Genomic DNA, 18,263 nt, shown 5'->3' on the forward strand with positions numbered 1-18,263 from the left:
AACCATCATTTCAACCATATTGTTAATGAGAAATTAAATTCTTAGGTATTTTGAGGGTAAGTTAGTACTTTTATTCTCAAGAATGAATTATTTTTTAGATCATCTTTATATTACTACTATTTGATTTAAATTTTAAAAATATTAATAAAATATTTTTTTAAATTATGAATTCCTAATTCTAAATTTTAAATCTTAAAACTCTAAATTTTAAATTTTAAAATAAAAACTAACATATTAAACTAGCTAAAAAAATAAATGGTAAAAAAAAATCATTCGATAACACAATAAATTTTTTTTTTAATCATAATATTTTTAATCTGACAGGTCAAGGATTTATCTGTGATAACACAAACGGGGTCACTCAGATAAAGACGGTTAAAACGTCTTTTTTTAAAAATATTTTTCAGTAATTAAAATTTAACATATATAATCGATTAAATTATGTTATTTTTGTCAAAATTAGGCTAGACAAATTAATTTAACCGAAAAAATGGTTAATCAAATTTTTAATTGGTTTAAATTAATATTATTTTTTTTATAAAAAATGACTATAATATCTTTATTATAGAGAATGATTAAAATACTCTTATTATATATATATATTAATTTTAAAAATTCTAAATCCTAACCCTAAAATAGAAAAATAAAAGACTAAAATTTAGGATTCTCAAAATTAATATATAGTAGTAGAAGTATTTTAGTCATTTTCTATTTAGACAATGTGACGGTGGAAGAACCATCTTGTTTGATTGCCGCAGCAGCTTCATCTTTCAACACTCGCATCCTCTCATGAATCTCTCTTCCCTCATTTTCTCCCATCAAACTCTTCACCGCATTCGCAACTTCATCCTTCTCCACAACGCCACTCTCATCATCAACCTTTGGCCTTACTCTCATACCATCAGCAAGAATGGCAGCAATCATTCTCTGCTCAGAAAACAATGGCCATGCTATTATGGCAACGCCATGCACGATGCTCTCAACCGTAGAAAACCATCCACAGTGAGTGAGGAACCCACCGGTGGCTCTATGGCCAAGTACCTCCACCTGTGGGGCCCAATGGGAAACCACAAAGCCTTGACCTTTCGTTCTTTCCAAGAATCCAGATGGTAAGAAACTCAGAGGATCGTTATTACCAGATGACGAGTCTCTGAAATAGTTTGCACTTGGTTTCTCGTTCGTTTCTCTAAGAATGTTGATCGTATATTGGTTATTTTTATGGGATTGATATATATAATAAATTTATTGGGTAACACAACTAATTGATTGAATTGTGAAAAGAAGAGTACTAGGATCCAGCACTTTTGTTAAATTCTGGCCAGCACTTAACCATAAAAAAAATTGAATGATTCTACACCATTAGATACAATCTCACACAATTGAAAATAGGAAAACTATATAGAACCAAAAGGTTACCAGCCAAAAACTAAACAAAACCACATTAATTTATATTAATAATTAATTTTAAATTTTTTAAATTCAAAATTTAAAAAATTAAAAATTGATTAACTAAACCTAATTAAAACCTATAAAAACCTTCCTTTTCTCTCTCACATTAATCTACCCAACTCTAACAATCAATCACTCTCTCACCGGCAGACTCTCTCCGCCTCCCCACCGCAACCCACTCTTCCGATCGCTTTCGCTTCTAGTCGGAACTGTCTTTACCAGATCGGAAGCTTGTGAACCTTATGTTCGGACTTGGGTTCGAGTCTTGGAGTTTCCGCGCGTCAGTGCACGTGACTTCCCCCTCGGAGCCGGCGTCAACAGCGACAGGAACAGGCGCGTCGAGACCGAGTAGCTCCGGCATAAGCCTGAGGCCGATTGTGCTATCTAAGGAGGCGACGGAGGCCATCAATGATGAGTCGGTTTGTCCGAGGCCATTCAGTTTTGACTTTGAGCATCCAACATGCACTGAAGAGGAGCTCATATGGAGGGAATCTGTCAAGTTCAATCCAGATCCACCTTCTCACTAATTGATTTCTGTTACCACATAAATACTATCATCATCCTATGTAGATGATTTGTTAGGGACAACAAACTTCTCTTCCTTTGTAATCTTAGACTTAAATGTCACCAACCAGGTTATAAACAAAATTTCTCGTGGATGTTACAAGCATTTAAACAAAAATTTAAAAAAAACATTCATTTAATATGAAAAAAAAATATCCTAATATTTAACAAAAAAAATATCTAATTATATTTTAGCAAAAATAATTAAATATCTATAAAATTTTAAAAAAATATGAAATTTTTAAAGAAATAGAGGCATTCACATTTGCAATACAAAAAAATTCAAAAAATATATAAAAGAACATCCATTTAGTATGAAAAAAAAACATTCTAATACTTAGCAGAAAAAACATCCATATATATTAATTCGTAGAAATTTTGGATTTACCAAAAAAATTTTGGCTGGTTTTTGGCTAATACCCTTTTAGTTCCCTAGCATTGCTCTTGAAAATATTATTGATGGCTAATTGATGGCTAAAAACTATAAAATCTGCTGACCTCCTAGACTTTCTCTTGTGAAAATACATATTATTTTGATGATTTCAATTAATTGGGTAACACAAACAATCGATTGAATAAAAAAAATTCACATGTCTTGCAAAATTCAATCGTATCAATTTAAATTGATTGAATCTTGAAAAAATCAGACATTTAATCGATTATTTTATGCATACAATCGATTGATTTTTAAACAAATATGATTTCACAAACCTTACATAGGATCAAGGATAAAATTAAATTCTAATAAATTAAAATTGTCAAAATATTTATTACGATTAATAGAAGATCTAATTCGTTATTATTTTTATTTTTTATTTATATAAACATAATAGATAAATAATAAAATAATAATTTATAAAATAAAAAATAAATTTTATAATTAAATAATATATAAAAATTAATTTATAATTAAAATTAAATAAAAACTATTTAATAATTATTAAAAAATTTAAAAAATATATTTTATTATAATATCATTTAATAATCCAAACATTTTAAAGATCTTCGAATACTGTGCCTACTACAATACTACTTGGCCAAGTAGCCGTCTTCACGGCTTTAATGACCTTTTATTGTTTAACGTTACAAAATCATTCTATTTTAATTCTTTTATAGGATCCTAAGTTAGCTATTTTCTTAAACCATAAACCTTGTCCGTAATAGAATCATAAAGTCTAAACGGCTTTAATTAATTAAATTTCTTTTAATTAACTTGAGTTTATCAAATAACTATTTTTTTTATCTATTTAAATAAATATTAAAAATTTGAATCTTATTTTAAATATGTAATAATTTATTAATTAATAATAAATTTTTAAATAGAGTTTAAATTTATGACAGATTAATTTTTAATTTTAATAGATAATATAAGAGAATATATTCTCTACTTGTAACCTCTAAAAAATCATTTAAAAATTATTTTAAATTTGTCTAAAAATTTTTACCGAAAAAAATTATTTCTAGTAGTGCAAAAGAAAAAGAAAGTTAAAAAACACTTAATTCCTTTTGATTTTTGTTTATAAGTGTTTTTGCTCTTCTGAGTTTAAGAATTATCTGAACAAAATTGTAAAGAGTAGATTAGAGACACGATGTTGTCGACATCCTCCTATTTCGAGTTGCTAATTTTTCGAGTTCGTCATTCCTAATAGTGGGGTGTTCCTGAAAGGATTTCGACGCTCAAGTTAGCATGAGTCGCAAGAAGAACTAAGTTAAAGATCATACCTTAGTGCACATATTTGGAATAGTGCATATATTGTGAGGTTGTAATGTCATGAGCTTATCTCCTTACGTATTTTAGAGGCTATGAATTGTCTTTTAGGTTAAGTTGAACTAGGAGAATGAGTTGTTATTCTCATGAATCATTTGATACTCTATCGTGGTCTCATCATATGATTCTCTTAGGCCTTTATATAGTCAATATTTTAACGTTATCTTTTAATTATAATAGTAGAATGATGGTTACAATGCAACAATTAACCTCATAAAATTGAGTTATTAGACATTAGAATGAATTATGAGGAGTTAATTTCCTCTTTGTAACATATGCTTTGGAATTCGATATAATACTTAATTATCAAACCGATTCCTTAGAACTTCTTATACTCTTAAACCCGGTTCTTAGTATTGGGCTTATAGAAATATTCTAGACCGGATTCCCAAACTTGGTACATCTTTCTTTCAAGAAAGATTTTTCGAGTTTTAAATCTCAACCCAAGCATCTCATCCTTTAAGGTGAAGCTTTTTATTTTACTTACTTTTTTTTATAAAGTCTAAGACCATAACTTCTATCAATTGTAGGTTATCACCTCGATTTATGAGTTTGGGAGTTAATTTTTTTTTAATCAAAGTTGCATATTGTGATTCTAGGATCAAGAGTAAATGTTTTCAGTCCTTAAATGTTAATTTGATTTTTATTCGTTTTTCGATTTTTCGATTTTATCATGGTTTTTTCATTGTGAGTACCCAACTCGTAACTTGTAAGCTCGAGTATCCGAATTTTTTAGATTCCAACGAAGATATATCAAAATAAATTCAAGTTGTCAAAATCAATAGTAATTAAATTTACTATGGATGAAATAGTAACTCAATTATAAAAATTGAGTTTAAAATAAAAAAAATGATTTCTCTTAAAATTATTGCATAATAATTTTTTCATTTAAGTGCAATCTATCTAAATGGAAGTTTTTTCGATCTAAAGCAATTATTTGGACAATTGAATGATGAATTTTTCAAATTTAGATTAATTGACTCATGAATTTTTTCAATAAACAATTATTCAAAGATTATTCATTTATTTAATTTCTTCCACAAATTTTCATTGCTCTAAAATATTTTATAAAAATTTAAATAAAATAACTCATATATTTATGTGTCTAAATATGAGTGGTTTGACTTCAAAGAGCTTAATTAGGATTTTCAACATGAGAACAAGTTTTCGTCTTCCGACTTTATAAACTTCTATCTCTGGGTGTCAAGTTGTATTTTTGTAGTAAATTTGCAAAAAAAAAAAAATCGATTTCTTACCTCACAACTTTTATGTTGTTACTAATCATCCAAATCATTGACCATTTAATTGGTTTAACAATTATAAGCATTTGAAGCGTATAGTAATATGGTCACAAATTTAAATTTGTAAATATTTTCATCTCTTTGATAGAATTTTTGTATTATGTACTTTAATGCTTGTCTTTTTTGACCATGCATTTTTTTCTCTTTTTCCTACATTGTTCATCTTGTGAACATGTGTTGTGCTAAACTCATCTCGGGATAGAACTTAGAATGAAGGGAATGTGACAGAAGTGTTTTTGCTCTTTCGAGTTTAGGAGTTACCTGAACAAAATTGTAGAGAGTAGGTTGGAGACACGACGTTGCCGACATCCTCCTATTCCGAGTTGCTAATTCTCCGAGTTCGTCATTCCCAATGGTGGGGGTGTTCCTGCAAGGATTCCGACGCTCAAGTTAGCATGGGTCGCAAGAAGAACTAAGTTAGAGATCATACCTTAGTGCACATATTTGGAATAGTCATATATTGTGAGGTTGTGATATCACGAGCTCCTCTCCTTACGTACTTTAGAGGCTATGAATTGTCTTTTAGGTTAAGTTGAACTAGGAGAATGAGTTTTTATTCTCGTAAATCATTTGATACTATATCGTGGTCTCATCATATGATGCTATTAGGCCTTTATATAGCCAATATTGTAACATCATCCTTTAATAGTAGAATGATGGTTACAATATAACAATTAACCTCATAAAATTGAGTTATTAGACATTAGAATGAGTTATGAGGAGTTAATGTCCTCTTTGTAACATATGCTTTAGAATCCAATAGAATACTTAATTATCAAACCGATTCCTTAGAATTTCTTATACTCTTAAATCCGGTTCTTAGTATTGGACTTTGAAGGTTTCATAAGGTTTAGAGAATGGGGGTTAAATCTATGACATTCTTTAACTTTGATTTATTAAGCCTTGAACACAGAACTTGAAACTTGTTTTCTGTTAATCAACGCAACGGATAAATCAGGAGACAATTTAGTTTTGTCTCATAAAAACCAGAAAACAGAACTGAAGTAGAAAGGAAGAAGTTGACCTAGCCATATATCCTGCTTCAGTTGTCTTGTACAATGCAACTTACATTCAGTCTCCACCACAATTTTGGTGGAATTTTCACTATATTCTAAGTATTACATACACCAATTTCCTAGGACTCAATGTAATCATATCTGGGTATACAAGTTTCAACCTGAACTTGACTTGGTTATGCTAATACCTAGACTCACCACACTAAGTGCTTACCCAACTTAGTAAGGGATACCTCTCAGGTACATGACACAAGACAAAAATACAACCAATAGAAATTTGAAATCACTCTTGACTTTTCTCTCAAGTGTATCTCTCAGCCTTTTTCACTCTATGACTTTTTTTCAACGCCTCTCTTTCTTGTCTTTTACCTCTTAAAGAAAACTAAAAAATATATACATTAAAACAGAAATACAAAGCAGTAAAACATAAAAGAAATCGATGAATCACAGCTTTAACTCTATGCACTCAACCCAGCATCTGAACTCATAACCTTGTTCTTCATCTTGACAGAGTGCTCCTTTTAGTATAGGTGCAATGCTTCTAAGAATTCAAACTCAGTAGTGAGGATTCACTCTTAGCTCTCTTTCTCGGGTTCTCTCTCCTTGAGCTCTAATCAGATTCAACTTTTCTTTCGTACCTTAGTGAGAGCCAATGTTGGGGTTCCTCTAGAGTCAACTTTTTGAATCTTGGGCTTTTAGAAATCATCCATTCTCTTTCTTAAATCAACCCCTAAATTAGGAATTTCAAATCTGATTCATTTGCTTGACCGAGGAGTGCATTTTAGCAGATATGAGTTTGCTCAGTGAAACTCCCAAATCCAAACCCTTGAAAATGTGCTTTGGATCCAAGTAATAACTTTAACCGTCGATTCACAGCAGAGATTATCAACCACCATTTTCTTCATCTTTCTAAAAGTGGTGTTGCAGAGAGTAGGAGAAGAAGTGAAGAAATCAATTTGCATGCAAATAAAAATAAATCACCTTTAACTTCTGACTTAGCTTAACATGCCTTTGATTAATGTGATTGGACTTTGCTTTCTTAGTTAACCTTTCTCTTTCTTTCTTCTCTGATGTGTGAACTTTGATTGTGAAGCTCTCTTTCTCTTTCTCGTGTTTACCTGAAGAAGCACAATGCTGAGACTCAGCTTTGGGGTTACCTTTCTCTTTGGGATGCATTGGGCTTAGTTGGTGGATCACCTTTTATTCAACCCACTTGATTTCTTTGTTTCCTTCCTATGGGCTTTGTTCGTGAATCAATTAATCTTCGGCAGCCTTTATTTCTTTGTTTTCAATTTGTTGGGCTGCTGCAAATTTTGCTTTTGGACCTGCATCATTAAATAAAGCAATCAAAACTAATTGGGTGTTTAACCCAATAAATCAATGTTTGTCATCATCATTAAATTAATTATATTCTTAACTCAACAGACTTATAGAAATATTCTAGAACAGACTCTGAAATTTGGTATGTCTTTCTTTCAAGAAAGATTTTTCGAATTTTAGATCTCAACCCAAGCATCTCATACTTTTTATTTTGCTAACTTTTTTTTTATAAAGTTTGAACTCTGATCATAACTTCTATCAATCGTAGGTTATCACCTCGATTTATAAGTTTGAAGTTAGATTTTTTTTTAAATCAAAGTTGCATATTGTGATTCTAAGATCAAGAGTCAATATTTTCATTTCTTGAATGTCAAATTGATTTTTCTTCGTTTTTTGATTTTTCGATTTCATCATGAATTTTTCATTGTAGGTACTCCCAACTTGTAACTTGTAAGCTTGAGCGTTCGAGTTTTTGATATTCCAACGAAGATATATTAAAATAAATTCAAGTTGTCAGAATCAATAGTAATTAAATTTACTATGGATGAAATCAAACTCAATTATGAAAGTATTGAGTTTAAAATAAAAAAAAATTATTTCTCTTAAAACAATTGCATAGTGAATTTTTTATTTAAGTGAATCTATCTAAATGAAATTTTTTTCAATTTAAAGCAATTATTTTAATAATTGAATAATTTGAATGATAGGTTTTTCTAATTTAGATTAGTTAACTCATAAATTTTTTTAATAAATAATTATTCAAAGATTATTCCTTTATTTAATTTCTTCCACAGGTTTTCATATTTTTTTTAAAATAATAATATGCTCTAAAATATTTTATAAAAATTTAAATAAAATAACTCATATTTTTATGTGTCTAAGTATGAATGTGGTTTGCCTTCAAGGAGCTTAATTAGGATGTTCAACATAAGAACAAGTTTTCATCTTTCGGCTTTATAAATTTCGATCTCTGAGTGTCAAGTTATATTTTTGTAGTAAATTTACAAATTTTTTTTTTCGATTTCTTACTTCACAACTTTTATGTTGTTATTAAGCCTCCAAATCATTGACCATTTAATTGGTTTAACAATTATAAGCATTTGAAGCATATAGTGATATGGTCACAAATTTAAATTTGTAAACATTTCCATCTCTTTGATGGAATTTTTGTATTATGTGCTTTAATACTTGTCTTTTCTGCCATGCATTTTTTGTTATTTTTCCTACATTATTCATCTTGTGAACATGTGTTGTACTGAACTCATCTCGGGGTAGAACTTAAAACGAAGGGAATGTGACAAGCGACATGTTTCCACAAATGGCGCCATTATTCAGAAGTATTTTTGCTCTTCCAAATTTAGGAGTTACCTGAACAAAATTGTAGAGAATAGGTTGGAGACACAATATTGTCGACATCCTCCTATTTCGAGTTGCTAATTCTCCGAGTTTGTCATTCTCAATGGTGGGGTGTTCCTGCAAGGATTTCGACGCTCAAGTTAGCATGAGTCACAAGAATAACTAAGTTAGAGATCATATGTTAGTGCACGTATTTGGAATAATGCATATATTTTGAGCTTGTGGTGTCATGAACTCCTCTCCTTATCTCTTTTAGAGGCTGTGAATTACCTTTTAAATTAAGTTGAACTAAGAGAATAAGTTGTTATTCTCATGAATCATTTAATATTTTATTGTGATATCGTCATATGATGTTTTTAGATCTTTATATAGTTAATATTGTAATATTCTCTTTTAACAATAGAATTATAATTACAATGTAACCATTAACCTCATAAAATTTAGTTATTAGAAATTAGAATGAGTTATGAAGAGTTAATATCCTCTTTATAACATATGCTCTAAATTCTAAAAGAAAACTTAATTATCAAACCAATTTTTTAAAATTTCTTATATTTTTAAATCTAATTTTTAGTATTAGACTTATAAAAATATTCTAAAACAATTTTATCGCTTAAAGTATTTTTATTTTCGGGTAATTCACATAAATAAACTAACATTAATCCAATATTATGTATATCACCCAAAATAAAAAACGTAACGTGAATCATCCCAATCATACCTCTATGCAAATCGATACAGATAGGCTAGATTTAGCTCTCACTACAAGAGAAGAGAGCTATTTTAACACTGTCTTTTTTAACAGTCATAATTAAGTGTAAAAATTAATATATATTTTTGACAAATATCGCAAATGTCAAATTTTCTATATTTTCTTGATGAATAATTTGACCGTAGAAAATTACTTCTCAATTTTGACACATTTGTTTTCAATTTACTCCACTGTTCCTCTTCTTCTTTGGGCTCTGTCAATTTTGGCATCACACTGCTCTCAGTTTGGGATCATATTACTCATTTTTTATCTTCAAAATCTCAGTTTATTCTTCGATTTCAAGATCTCATCTCATTCTTTGTTGAAAATTTTTGTTGAAAATTTTTTATGGTCAATAAGTGTCAAAATAAATAGTATTTTTGACGGTTAATAAGTATTATATAGAAAATATATTCTCAAATTTTTCTAACAAATTATTTTTTGACCGCCAATATTTATCAAAATAAGATTTAAACTTTTTTCACAATTACTTATATGTTAAAAATACTATTTTTGGCAAAACTTTTATTAACAAATTTTCATAATTAAAATAGTGTCAAAATTTATTTTTTTGACAAATTTTAGTTCTTTTTTTACACATATAACCCTAAAAAATAATCTATATTGTTGTAGTGTCTCTATATAAATCAAAACAGTCTGATTCAATTTATACATATTTGCATGTTGTCATAGTAAATCTAATCAGGTTGTTTCGATTTATACATACATGCATGCTGCCCTAGTAAATCTAATCAGTCTGTTTAGATTTACTATGATAGTATACATGCATGCATAAATTGAAAGAGTCTGATTAGATTTACGTTTCGATTTTCAATTTGTAATTTAAGAAAAATAATTAATATATTATATCAATAAAATTATCATAATTTATAAAATTAAGTATAAAAAATATTTCTTTAAAATATTGATACACTATATATACACATACATTAGAATTTTTTAAATAAATATGTTATTTATGAATATAGGTCATTGTAGCATATTTATCAATTTTTATTTTTTTACATATTCCATTTACCGTGTAAATAAATTAAGATTGCTTATATCTCGTTTATACGGTAAATGAGATAAGATACGATTTTATTTGGCATTATCTCGTTTGCAAACGAGATAATAGAATTTTTAAAAAATACACATAACAAGATAAATTCATAGTTATCTTATTTAGGAAATGGATTCTCTCCATTTTTTTTTACTTGAGAGAATAAAGTGTGATCTCTGACCTTTAATTCTATAAGTGGGACCAGAAATTAATAAGAGAGAACAATGAATGGTGAGATCAAACACTGGACACTATCTAGTTTTTTTTTTTTACCGGAGAGGATCCACTCTCATCTTATTTATACTGTAAACGAGATATATTAAGTTATAAATATAAAAATATAATTTTTGAACATAATAAAATAATATTAATAATTTAATTTAGACCAATTTAAAAAATAAAAATTGATATATTTTGTTACTATTTAGATCAACTTTAATTAAATTATATCTCATCTATATTTTAAATTTTAAATGAATGACTTTTTCATATTTATTTATACTGATCTATTTAAAATAGATAGTTTCAAATAACAGTAGAGATAGACTGCATCAATATTTTAAAAAAATAATTTTTATACTTAATTTCATAAATTATGATAATTTTGTTGATATAATATTTTAATTATTTTTTTCAAATTACAAATTAGAAATCGAAACGTAAATCTAATCAGACTGTTTTACTAGGATAGTATGCATGCATGTATAAATCGAAACAACCTTATTAAATTTACTATCACAACATGCAAATGTGTATAAATCGAACCAGTTTCAATTTATATAAAAAATTAAATTTAATTTATCTGTTTCGATTTACATAAAAATGTGATTAAGATCAAGATGATTCACGTTATATTTTTTATTTTAGATGATATATGTAATATTAAATAAATATTAATTTATTTATGTAAATTACCCTTTATTTTCTAAAGATAGTTGGCTAATTGTGTGGTCCTCGATTGCCATTAAAAGCTGCTTTGCCGAATGATTCATCATTTATGACTCATGAGTCATGAGGTAGTTGATTTTGTGGACCTAGCTTTCTATTTACTGGCGCGAAGTTTAAGACTGGAAATGGTGGTAGTCTATAACTAACGGTGCATTTTATGATGTCTAAATTTTAGTTATAGAATTTAAAAATAAAAAAGATAATCTCATTTTTTTATATTTATTTTTAGGTAATTTAGACACAAAAATTATAGATACTAAAATTTTTTCATAATTATAAAATGCATTATGCCCAATTTGTCAGTGGTGTGTGAAGGCGTTTTTTTAATATGAAAGTAAAAATAGTGATATATCATAATATTATAATTTTTAATATTTTTTAAAATTATAAAAAGTACACAAATTGAAGGGTCTGATTTTTGTATCTCAAATTTTTTAATTTTTTTAACATAAATCAGACAATCCAATTTTTGTATCTCTATAAATCAGTCTGTCTTTAAACATAATACTTCAACAATTTATATTTTAAAAATACTATTACCATTCTAATATCAAAAACAAAAAATTCTAAGTGACTCAAATTCACAACCTCTTAATTAAATATGAAAGACTATGCCATTTGAACTATAACTCATTGGCATTAGAAGTTATTAAACAAATAGTTTTTTTTATATTTCTAATGTATTGAATACAAAAAAAAAATTAGAAGTTTTAGATTATTAAGACTTAAGATAAAAGATAGCTAAATGCTAATTTTATATCTAACGTGTAGTTAATATAATAAAATTGAAATTGTTGATTATATATTAGGAGAAAAAAAATTATCAACCATTTCCTTTTTCTGTTCCTGCTCCATGTTATAAGTACTTTTGGCTGGTTAAATAACTTTTCCTCTATATTTAATGGCTAATTTGAATAAGTTTATAAGTATTTTTTTAATTTTTAAATTATAAAAAATTATAATATTAATATTTAGTATAATTTTTAAAATTAAATTATAATTTTTTAAAAAATTATTTAAATATTTATAAAAAATTAAAAAAATTTATAATAAAAAATTTTTTATTAATATTTTTTTAAAATAAATATTTTTAATATTAAAAAATTAAACACAAAATAATTAATTTATAAATTATTTTTAATATAATTATATATTATTTAAATTTTTTTTAAAAAAGTTTAATTAAATTATTTATTAAAACTAGACCTTTTGCAAATGGCCACATAGGAGAGAGAGGGGATAGGGCAGTAAAGGTCAAACAAATGGTATGGATTCCGAAGTTATTAGAGTGTATTTGATTTATATTTTTGTTTATTATAAGTACTTTTTGGTTGGTTAAATAATTTTTTCTTTAATTGTAAGAGTCAGTTTAGATAGGTTTATAAATAATTTTTTTAATTTATAAAAAGTTATAATATTAATATTTAATAAAATTAAATTGTGATTTTTAAAAATTATTTATAATATAGGATATAATTTTTTTGCTTAAATCTTTTAAAACAAATTAAAGATAAATGTTATCTATATTTTTTTGTTGACTAAGAAAAAAGTTATCTCTATTATTTTAATCATTATATTTGTATTTCGAATATTTTAAAAGTAATTCGACATATTCTATCTTGTACTCTATACAAAAAATGTTAATAAAAAAGGTATATTTTTTCATATTCTAATTTTTTTTTGTAATTTAATAGATAAAAACTTAGCCTACATAAACGTAAAAATACAATAAATGATGAAAAGTAAGAAAAATCTATAATATCTTTTATTTTAATTTTATAGAATGAACGGTATACTATTATTAAATTATTTTAAAAAATTTAAAATACAAATAATCAAATAGGATAAAAAATAATATTAAGAAGAACATTATTACTTTTCTAGAAAAAATACTTTATCCTTGTCTAGCTTGTTATGCATGTGTGAGAGAAATACTTATTACACCATTAATATATGCGTGGACTAAAGATTTATACTTCACTCTTGTATTCAAACTTCTAAATGGAATAATATTAAAAAGGATAATCTAAAATTATTTAATTTAATTTAATATTTATAATTTTATGTATAATTATGTATTTATTATATTTAATATTATATATTTATTTTAGTTTGATAATAATTAATAAATATAAATAATAAAAAAAATTATAGCTACCTATATTTTTCAAACTCTGACACTAACAAATTTTGTTTGGTGTTAGACACTAACAAATTTTTGAGACATTAAAAAGTTGCCTAGAGATTTAGGACAGGACGAACGCAATTGAAAGCGCGCCAATTGGATTTTTATAGCTCTAGAAAATTTATTTTGAGTGCAGGAGGGTCAGAATCCAACAGTGTCTGCATTCCTTTTTCAGCCTCTGAATCAGATTTTTGTTCAGTTTCCTCAATTTCAGCCAGAAAATACCTGAAATCACAAAAAAACACACAAACTCGTAGCAAAATCCAAAAATGTGATTTTTGAATAAAAACTAATAAAAATATAATAAAAAGTAATTAAATCATACTAAAAACTATGTAAAAATAATGCCAAAAAAAGTATAAATTATCCGTTCATCACTATATATATATATATATTACTGTTGATTAGGTGAAGCATAGATAAATAGGAATTTCAAAGCAATGTAACTCATTATGTTGACAAGAGTTGGCTGTTGAAAACAATAGTATCTTGTGTAATTACTAAAAATAAATCACTAAATTAATTATTTATATAAAATACTATTGAAATAATAAAAAAATTAATCATATTAACTAACTTTAAGATTTAGAGTTTAATTAAAATTTATAATTTAAAATGTATAATTAAGAATTTATGAATTTAGGATCTACATACTATAATAACACTAGAGTACCAAATTTTTTTGATTAATTTAAAATTATTTTATTTATCTTAAATTTTATATTTTAATTATAAATTTTTAATTCTAAATTTTAAATCTTTAAAAAAAATTTTAGAATTAAAAAAATTGACTAATATAAACAAATTAAAAATTAATTTTTTATATTTTTTTAAAAAATAATTAAGAAGATGAATTTAGATTAACACTCTTCTGTTATGTGATTCTAAAATAATTAAATAATCTCATAACCCCATGGTTAGGAATTTAAGATAGTAACAAGAGTGATGTAAGCGGAATAACAAAATTTAACATATGAGAGAGATTAGTATGGACTGCATGGTTCGACTCAAAACATAAAAAAAAAAAAAACAACAAACAAATATTCCATTGCCCTCATACTTTTCCATTCTAAAACTCTAATTAAAGAGTTCTTGCACCCAATGATTCTCTAAATCCATCTTGATTTTGAAACATCAAACCTTAAGCCTTTGTATAGGTATCAATAAAGCCATACATGAATATAAATATACAAGTTGTATTCTTACAAATTTCTAATATGAATACAATCAAGTTACTAAACATAGATGAATACACAAACTCAAACCCCCAAACATACATGGATATGAATACAAAATTTTAACCTTTTGCATTCACATATAAAATCATCATGCATGTTTAAACTTAACCATTTGATCACACTTCGAACAAATTTAATCAATAATTTTTTTCTAAAATTCTATCAATGTATGTAACCACAGTTTGATCATCATGCATCCAAAATTGATTTTGATTTTCTTCACACCCGTATCATTTTCCAATTAATTTTTTAAATATAAAAGTAAGAGAGAAGAGAGATCCACCAGATCAAAGTAGTACTATGTACTCTTTGTTTTAATGTGTTTTCATTTAATAACCATAAATGCTTCCATAAAGTATGAAAACAAAGAAAGACAGATACGTCTCTACCCTTTCCGTATTATATTCAGTGGATTATTATTCTCCTGTATTCTGTTCCAAGTTAAGGAAAGTTTCCTTCCGTTATCATAATCCATGGAAGAAGAAAAAGAGAAACCACCAACACCACACATAGTTCTAGTTTCAATCCCTGCACTTTCTCACCAAATCTCAATCCTTGAATTTGCAAAAAGACTCCTTAATCTCCACAAAGAACATTGCTTCCATGTCACATGCATCATTCCTACTCTTCCCTCACAAAACAACAATGCCTCCAAACCCTTTTTCTTTGATTCTCTCCCTCCAAACGTTCACTGCATCTTCCTTCCACCGGTCAACTTCGATGATCTCAGAAACGACCCATCAATCTCCCTTGAAGCTCAGATTTCGCTTGCAGTCTCTCGATCCATGCCATCCATACGCGAAGCCTTGAACACACTCATCACCACCACCACCAACAACAACAAAAACAGCCTTGTTGCTTTGGTGGTTGATGCCATAGCACACGAGGTACTGCATCTAAGTAAGGACCTCGAACTCAAACTCAAACCCTTGTCCTACATATACTTTGCTTGCTCTGCCATGTTGCTATCTCTGTGCCTTCACTCACCAAATCTTGATCAAATAGTTCCTTGTGAGTTTAGGGATTACCCGAACCTTATTCAAATTCCTGGTTGCATCTCTGTTCATGGCAAAAATCTTCCTAACAGTGTTCAAGATAGGTCTAGCTTGGCATACAAGTTGTATCTTCAAAGGTGTAAGGACTACTTTCTCGCTGATGGGATCTTGGTGAATAGCTTCATGGAAATGGAAGAAGGAGCATTCAAAGCATTATTGTCACAATCACAAGAAGAAGCTAACCCTCCTGTGTATGGAATTGGACCCATTACACAAACTAGTGGCCATCATCAAACAAACAATAATGGGTGGGAATGTTTGAAATGGTTGGATAATCAACCATCAAACTCGGTTCTTTATGTTTCTTTTGGGAGTGGTGGAACACTCTCACAAGAACAGATCAAAGAGCTTGCTTTGGGTTTGGAACTTAGCGGCCATAGATTCTTGTGGGTTAATGTGAGAGAACCTAATGATAAGGCATATGCTAGTTACCTAAGTAACGAGGGTGCTGACCCTTTGAGTTTCTTGCCAGAAGGGTTCATAGAGAGAACAAAGGAGAAAGGTTTGATTCTAGGAAGCTGGGCACCTCAGATTGAAGTTCTTGGTCATGGTTCAGTTGGTGCATTCTTGAGTCACTGCGGATGGAACTCGGTTCTTGAGAGTGTGGTGAAGGGAGTGCCAATGATAGCGTGGCCTCTCTTTGCTGAACAGAGAACCAATGCTGCTATGGTTACTGATGCACTCAGAGTTGCTCTCAAGCCAAATAATGATGATGATAATAAAAATAATAATAATGATTGTGTGGTCCTAAAAGAGGAGATAGCTGATCTTGTAAAGAGGCTCATGCAGGGTTCAGAAGGAGAAGAAATTAGAAGGAGAATGGAGAAACTGAAAGAAGCTGCTGCTTGTGCTATCATGGAACATGGATCTTCCACAATCACACTCTCAAAGTTGGCACTCATTTGGAAGAGCATGTCAAATTAAGATGTATTTGATTTATATTTTTATTTTTATTTTTATTTTTAGTATTTTTTATATTTTAAATTTTAAATTTTTTATTTTTTTATAAAATTTTAAATACAGAAAATACTGAAAATAAAAATATAAACTAAAACCAAATGCTGTCTTGGCCTTTTATTTGTTTCTTCTCCTCTTATATATGTACTGTATTTTGTTTTGGTGTGTTATCTTTTCACTTGAATAAAATAAAATAATAAAATAAATTTATATAAATCTTTTCAGGTAAGTGGATGTTATTATTTATTTATAAATGGTAGAGATTTAGTGTGTTGTTGGATTAATATTGGTAAACAGAAATTTGTATAAAATTGATTTTGATTAAGAGTGAATTGATATTAATGTAGTTTATGTTTGGTAATTTTTATTTAAGATGGATTATAGTAAACTAAATATTATTTGGATTACATTATTCAAAATATTTTTTAGATGAAAAATTACAAAAAAAAGATATAAATTTAAATAATTATTTTATGTTATCTTATATATTTTTTTAGATATTTAAATAAATTTTAATATTTTTTTAGTACTCTCAGTATTCTTTAGTATTTTGATAAGATTAATAGAATTATAAAATAAAATAAATATTCTATACAAAAAAAATAACAATAACAATAAAAAACTCGTATAAACAAAAAAATAATAAAAGTTTTATAAAAAATAATAACCATAAGAGAATATTAAAAAAATATTATAAAAAAATAATAAATATATAAATAATGAAGGACATGGTTGGTGCATAGAAAATAAATTTTAGTCCAACGTGAAAAATAAATACAAAAATTAGAAGTTATACTTTTTTTGTAAACATGGGTGGAAGGTAAAAATCATTTTTGCATTTAAGAAGATAAAAAAATTGCCAAACAAAAAATAAAGCGTTCAAGAGACTCAAGTGCGCACTTCTCTCCTCTGCAATACAAAATTAAACACACTCTTACTCATAAATTTAACATTATATTTTAACACATGAATTGTAACATGGTTATGGACTTTTAAATTTGTACATAAAATCCACTAGTTTAGCATAATTTATATAGAGACAAATTAAACATTCAATAACTTGTCATGATTTATGTATAAATAATTAGATGCTTGACCCATCAAATTTTGTAGAATAAAAAACAAAGAGGACATAAAAAATATGTTATAAATAACAATTTCATATACAACAAAAAATTCATATATATATATATATATATATATATATATATATATATATATATATATATTAGAAATATTCAAAAAGGTTGAGGTAACTGTTCCTCTTTTTGATGTTATTCAACAGGTACCTA

The 18,263-nt window shown here is 27.2% G+C and overlaps 2 protein-coding genes across 2 annotated transcripts; one reads left to right on the forward strand and one right to left on the reverse strand.

Annotated features, from left to right (window-relative positions):
- Nucleotides 1-708: 708 nt before the first annotated feature.
- Nucleotides 709-1,855, reverse strand: LOC112729637 (UDP-glycosyltransferase 72B1-like). Its single transcript, XM_025779804.1, has 2 exons — nt 1,689-1,855; nt 709-1,186 (listed from the first exon to the last, which is right to left on the reverse strand). Exons 1-2 carry the CDS (start codon nt 1,853-1,855, stop codon nt 709-711), a joined length of 645 nt encoding a protein of 214 aa, XP_025635589.1.
- A 13,425-nt stretch (nt 1,856-15,280) lies between these two features.
- Nucleotides 15,281-17,187, forward strand: LOC112726734 (hydroquinone glucosyltransferase). The gene has a single exon (XM_025776246.3). It carries the CDS (start codon nt 15,433-15,435, stop codon nt 16,936-16,938), a length of 1,506 nt encoding a protein of 501 aa, XP_025632031.1. The 5' UTR covers nt 15,281-15,432; the 3' UTR covers nt 16,939-17,187.
- Nucleotides 17,188-18,263: the final 1,076 nt, after the last annotated feature.

This window comes from Arachis hypogaea, chromosome 12 (assembly GCF_003086295.3).
Source record: "Arachis hypogaea cultivar Tifrunner chromosome 12, arahy.Tifrunner.gnm2.J5K5, whole genome shotgun sequence".
NCBI lineage: Eukaryota > Viridiplantae > Streptophyta > Magnoliopsida > Fabales > Fabaceae > Arachis > Arachis hypogaea.

Bases quoted from the DNA above. Each gene is read 5' to 3' on its own strand.
- LOC112729637 (XM_025779804.1), bottom strand. From the start codon at position 1,855: ATGGCCTCCGTCGCCTCCTTAGATAGCACAATCGGCCTCAGGCTTATG. The intron at 1,187-1,688 runs GTTCACAAGCTT...CAACATTCTTAG, and splicing joins AACCCAAGTCCGAACATAAG to AGAAACGAACGAGAAACCAA.
- LOC112726734 (XM_025776246.3), top strand. From the start codon at position 15,433: ATGGAAGAAGAAAAAGAGAAACCACCAACACCACACATAGTTCTAGTT.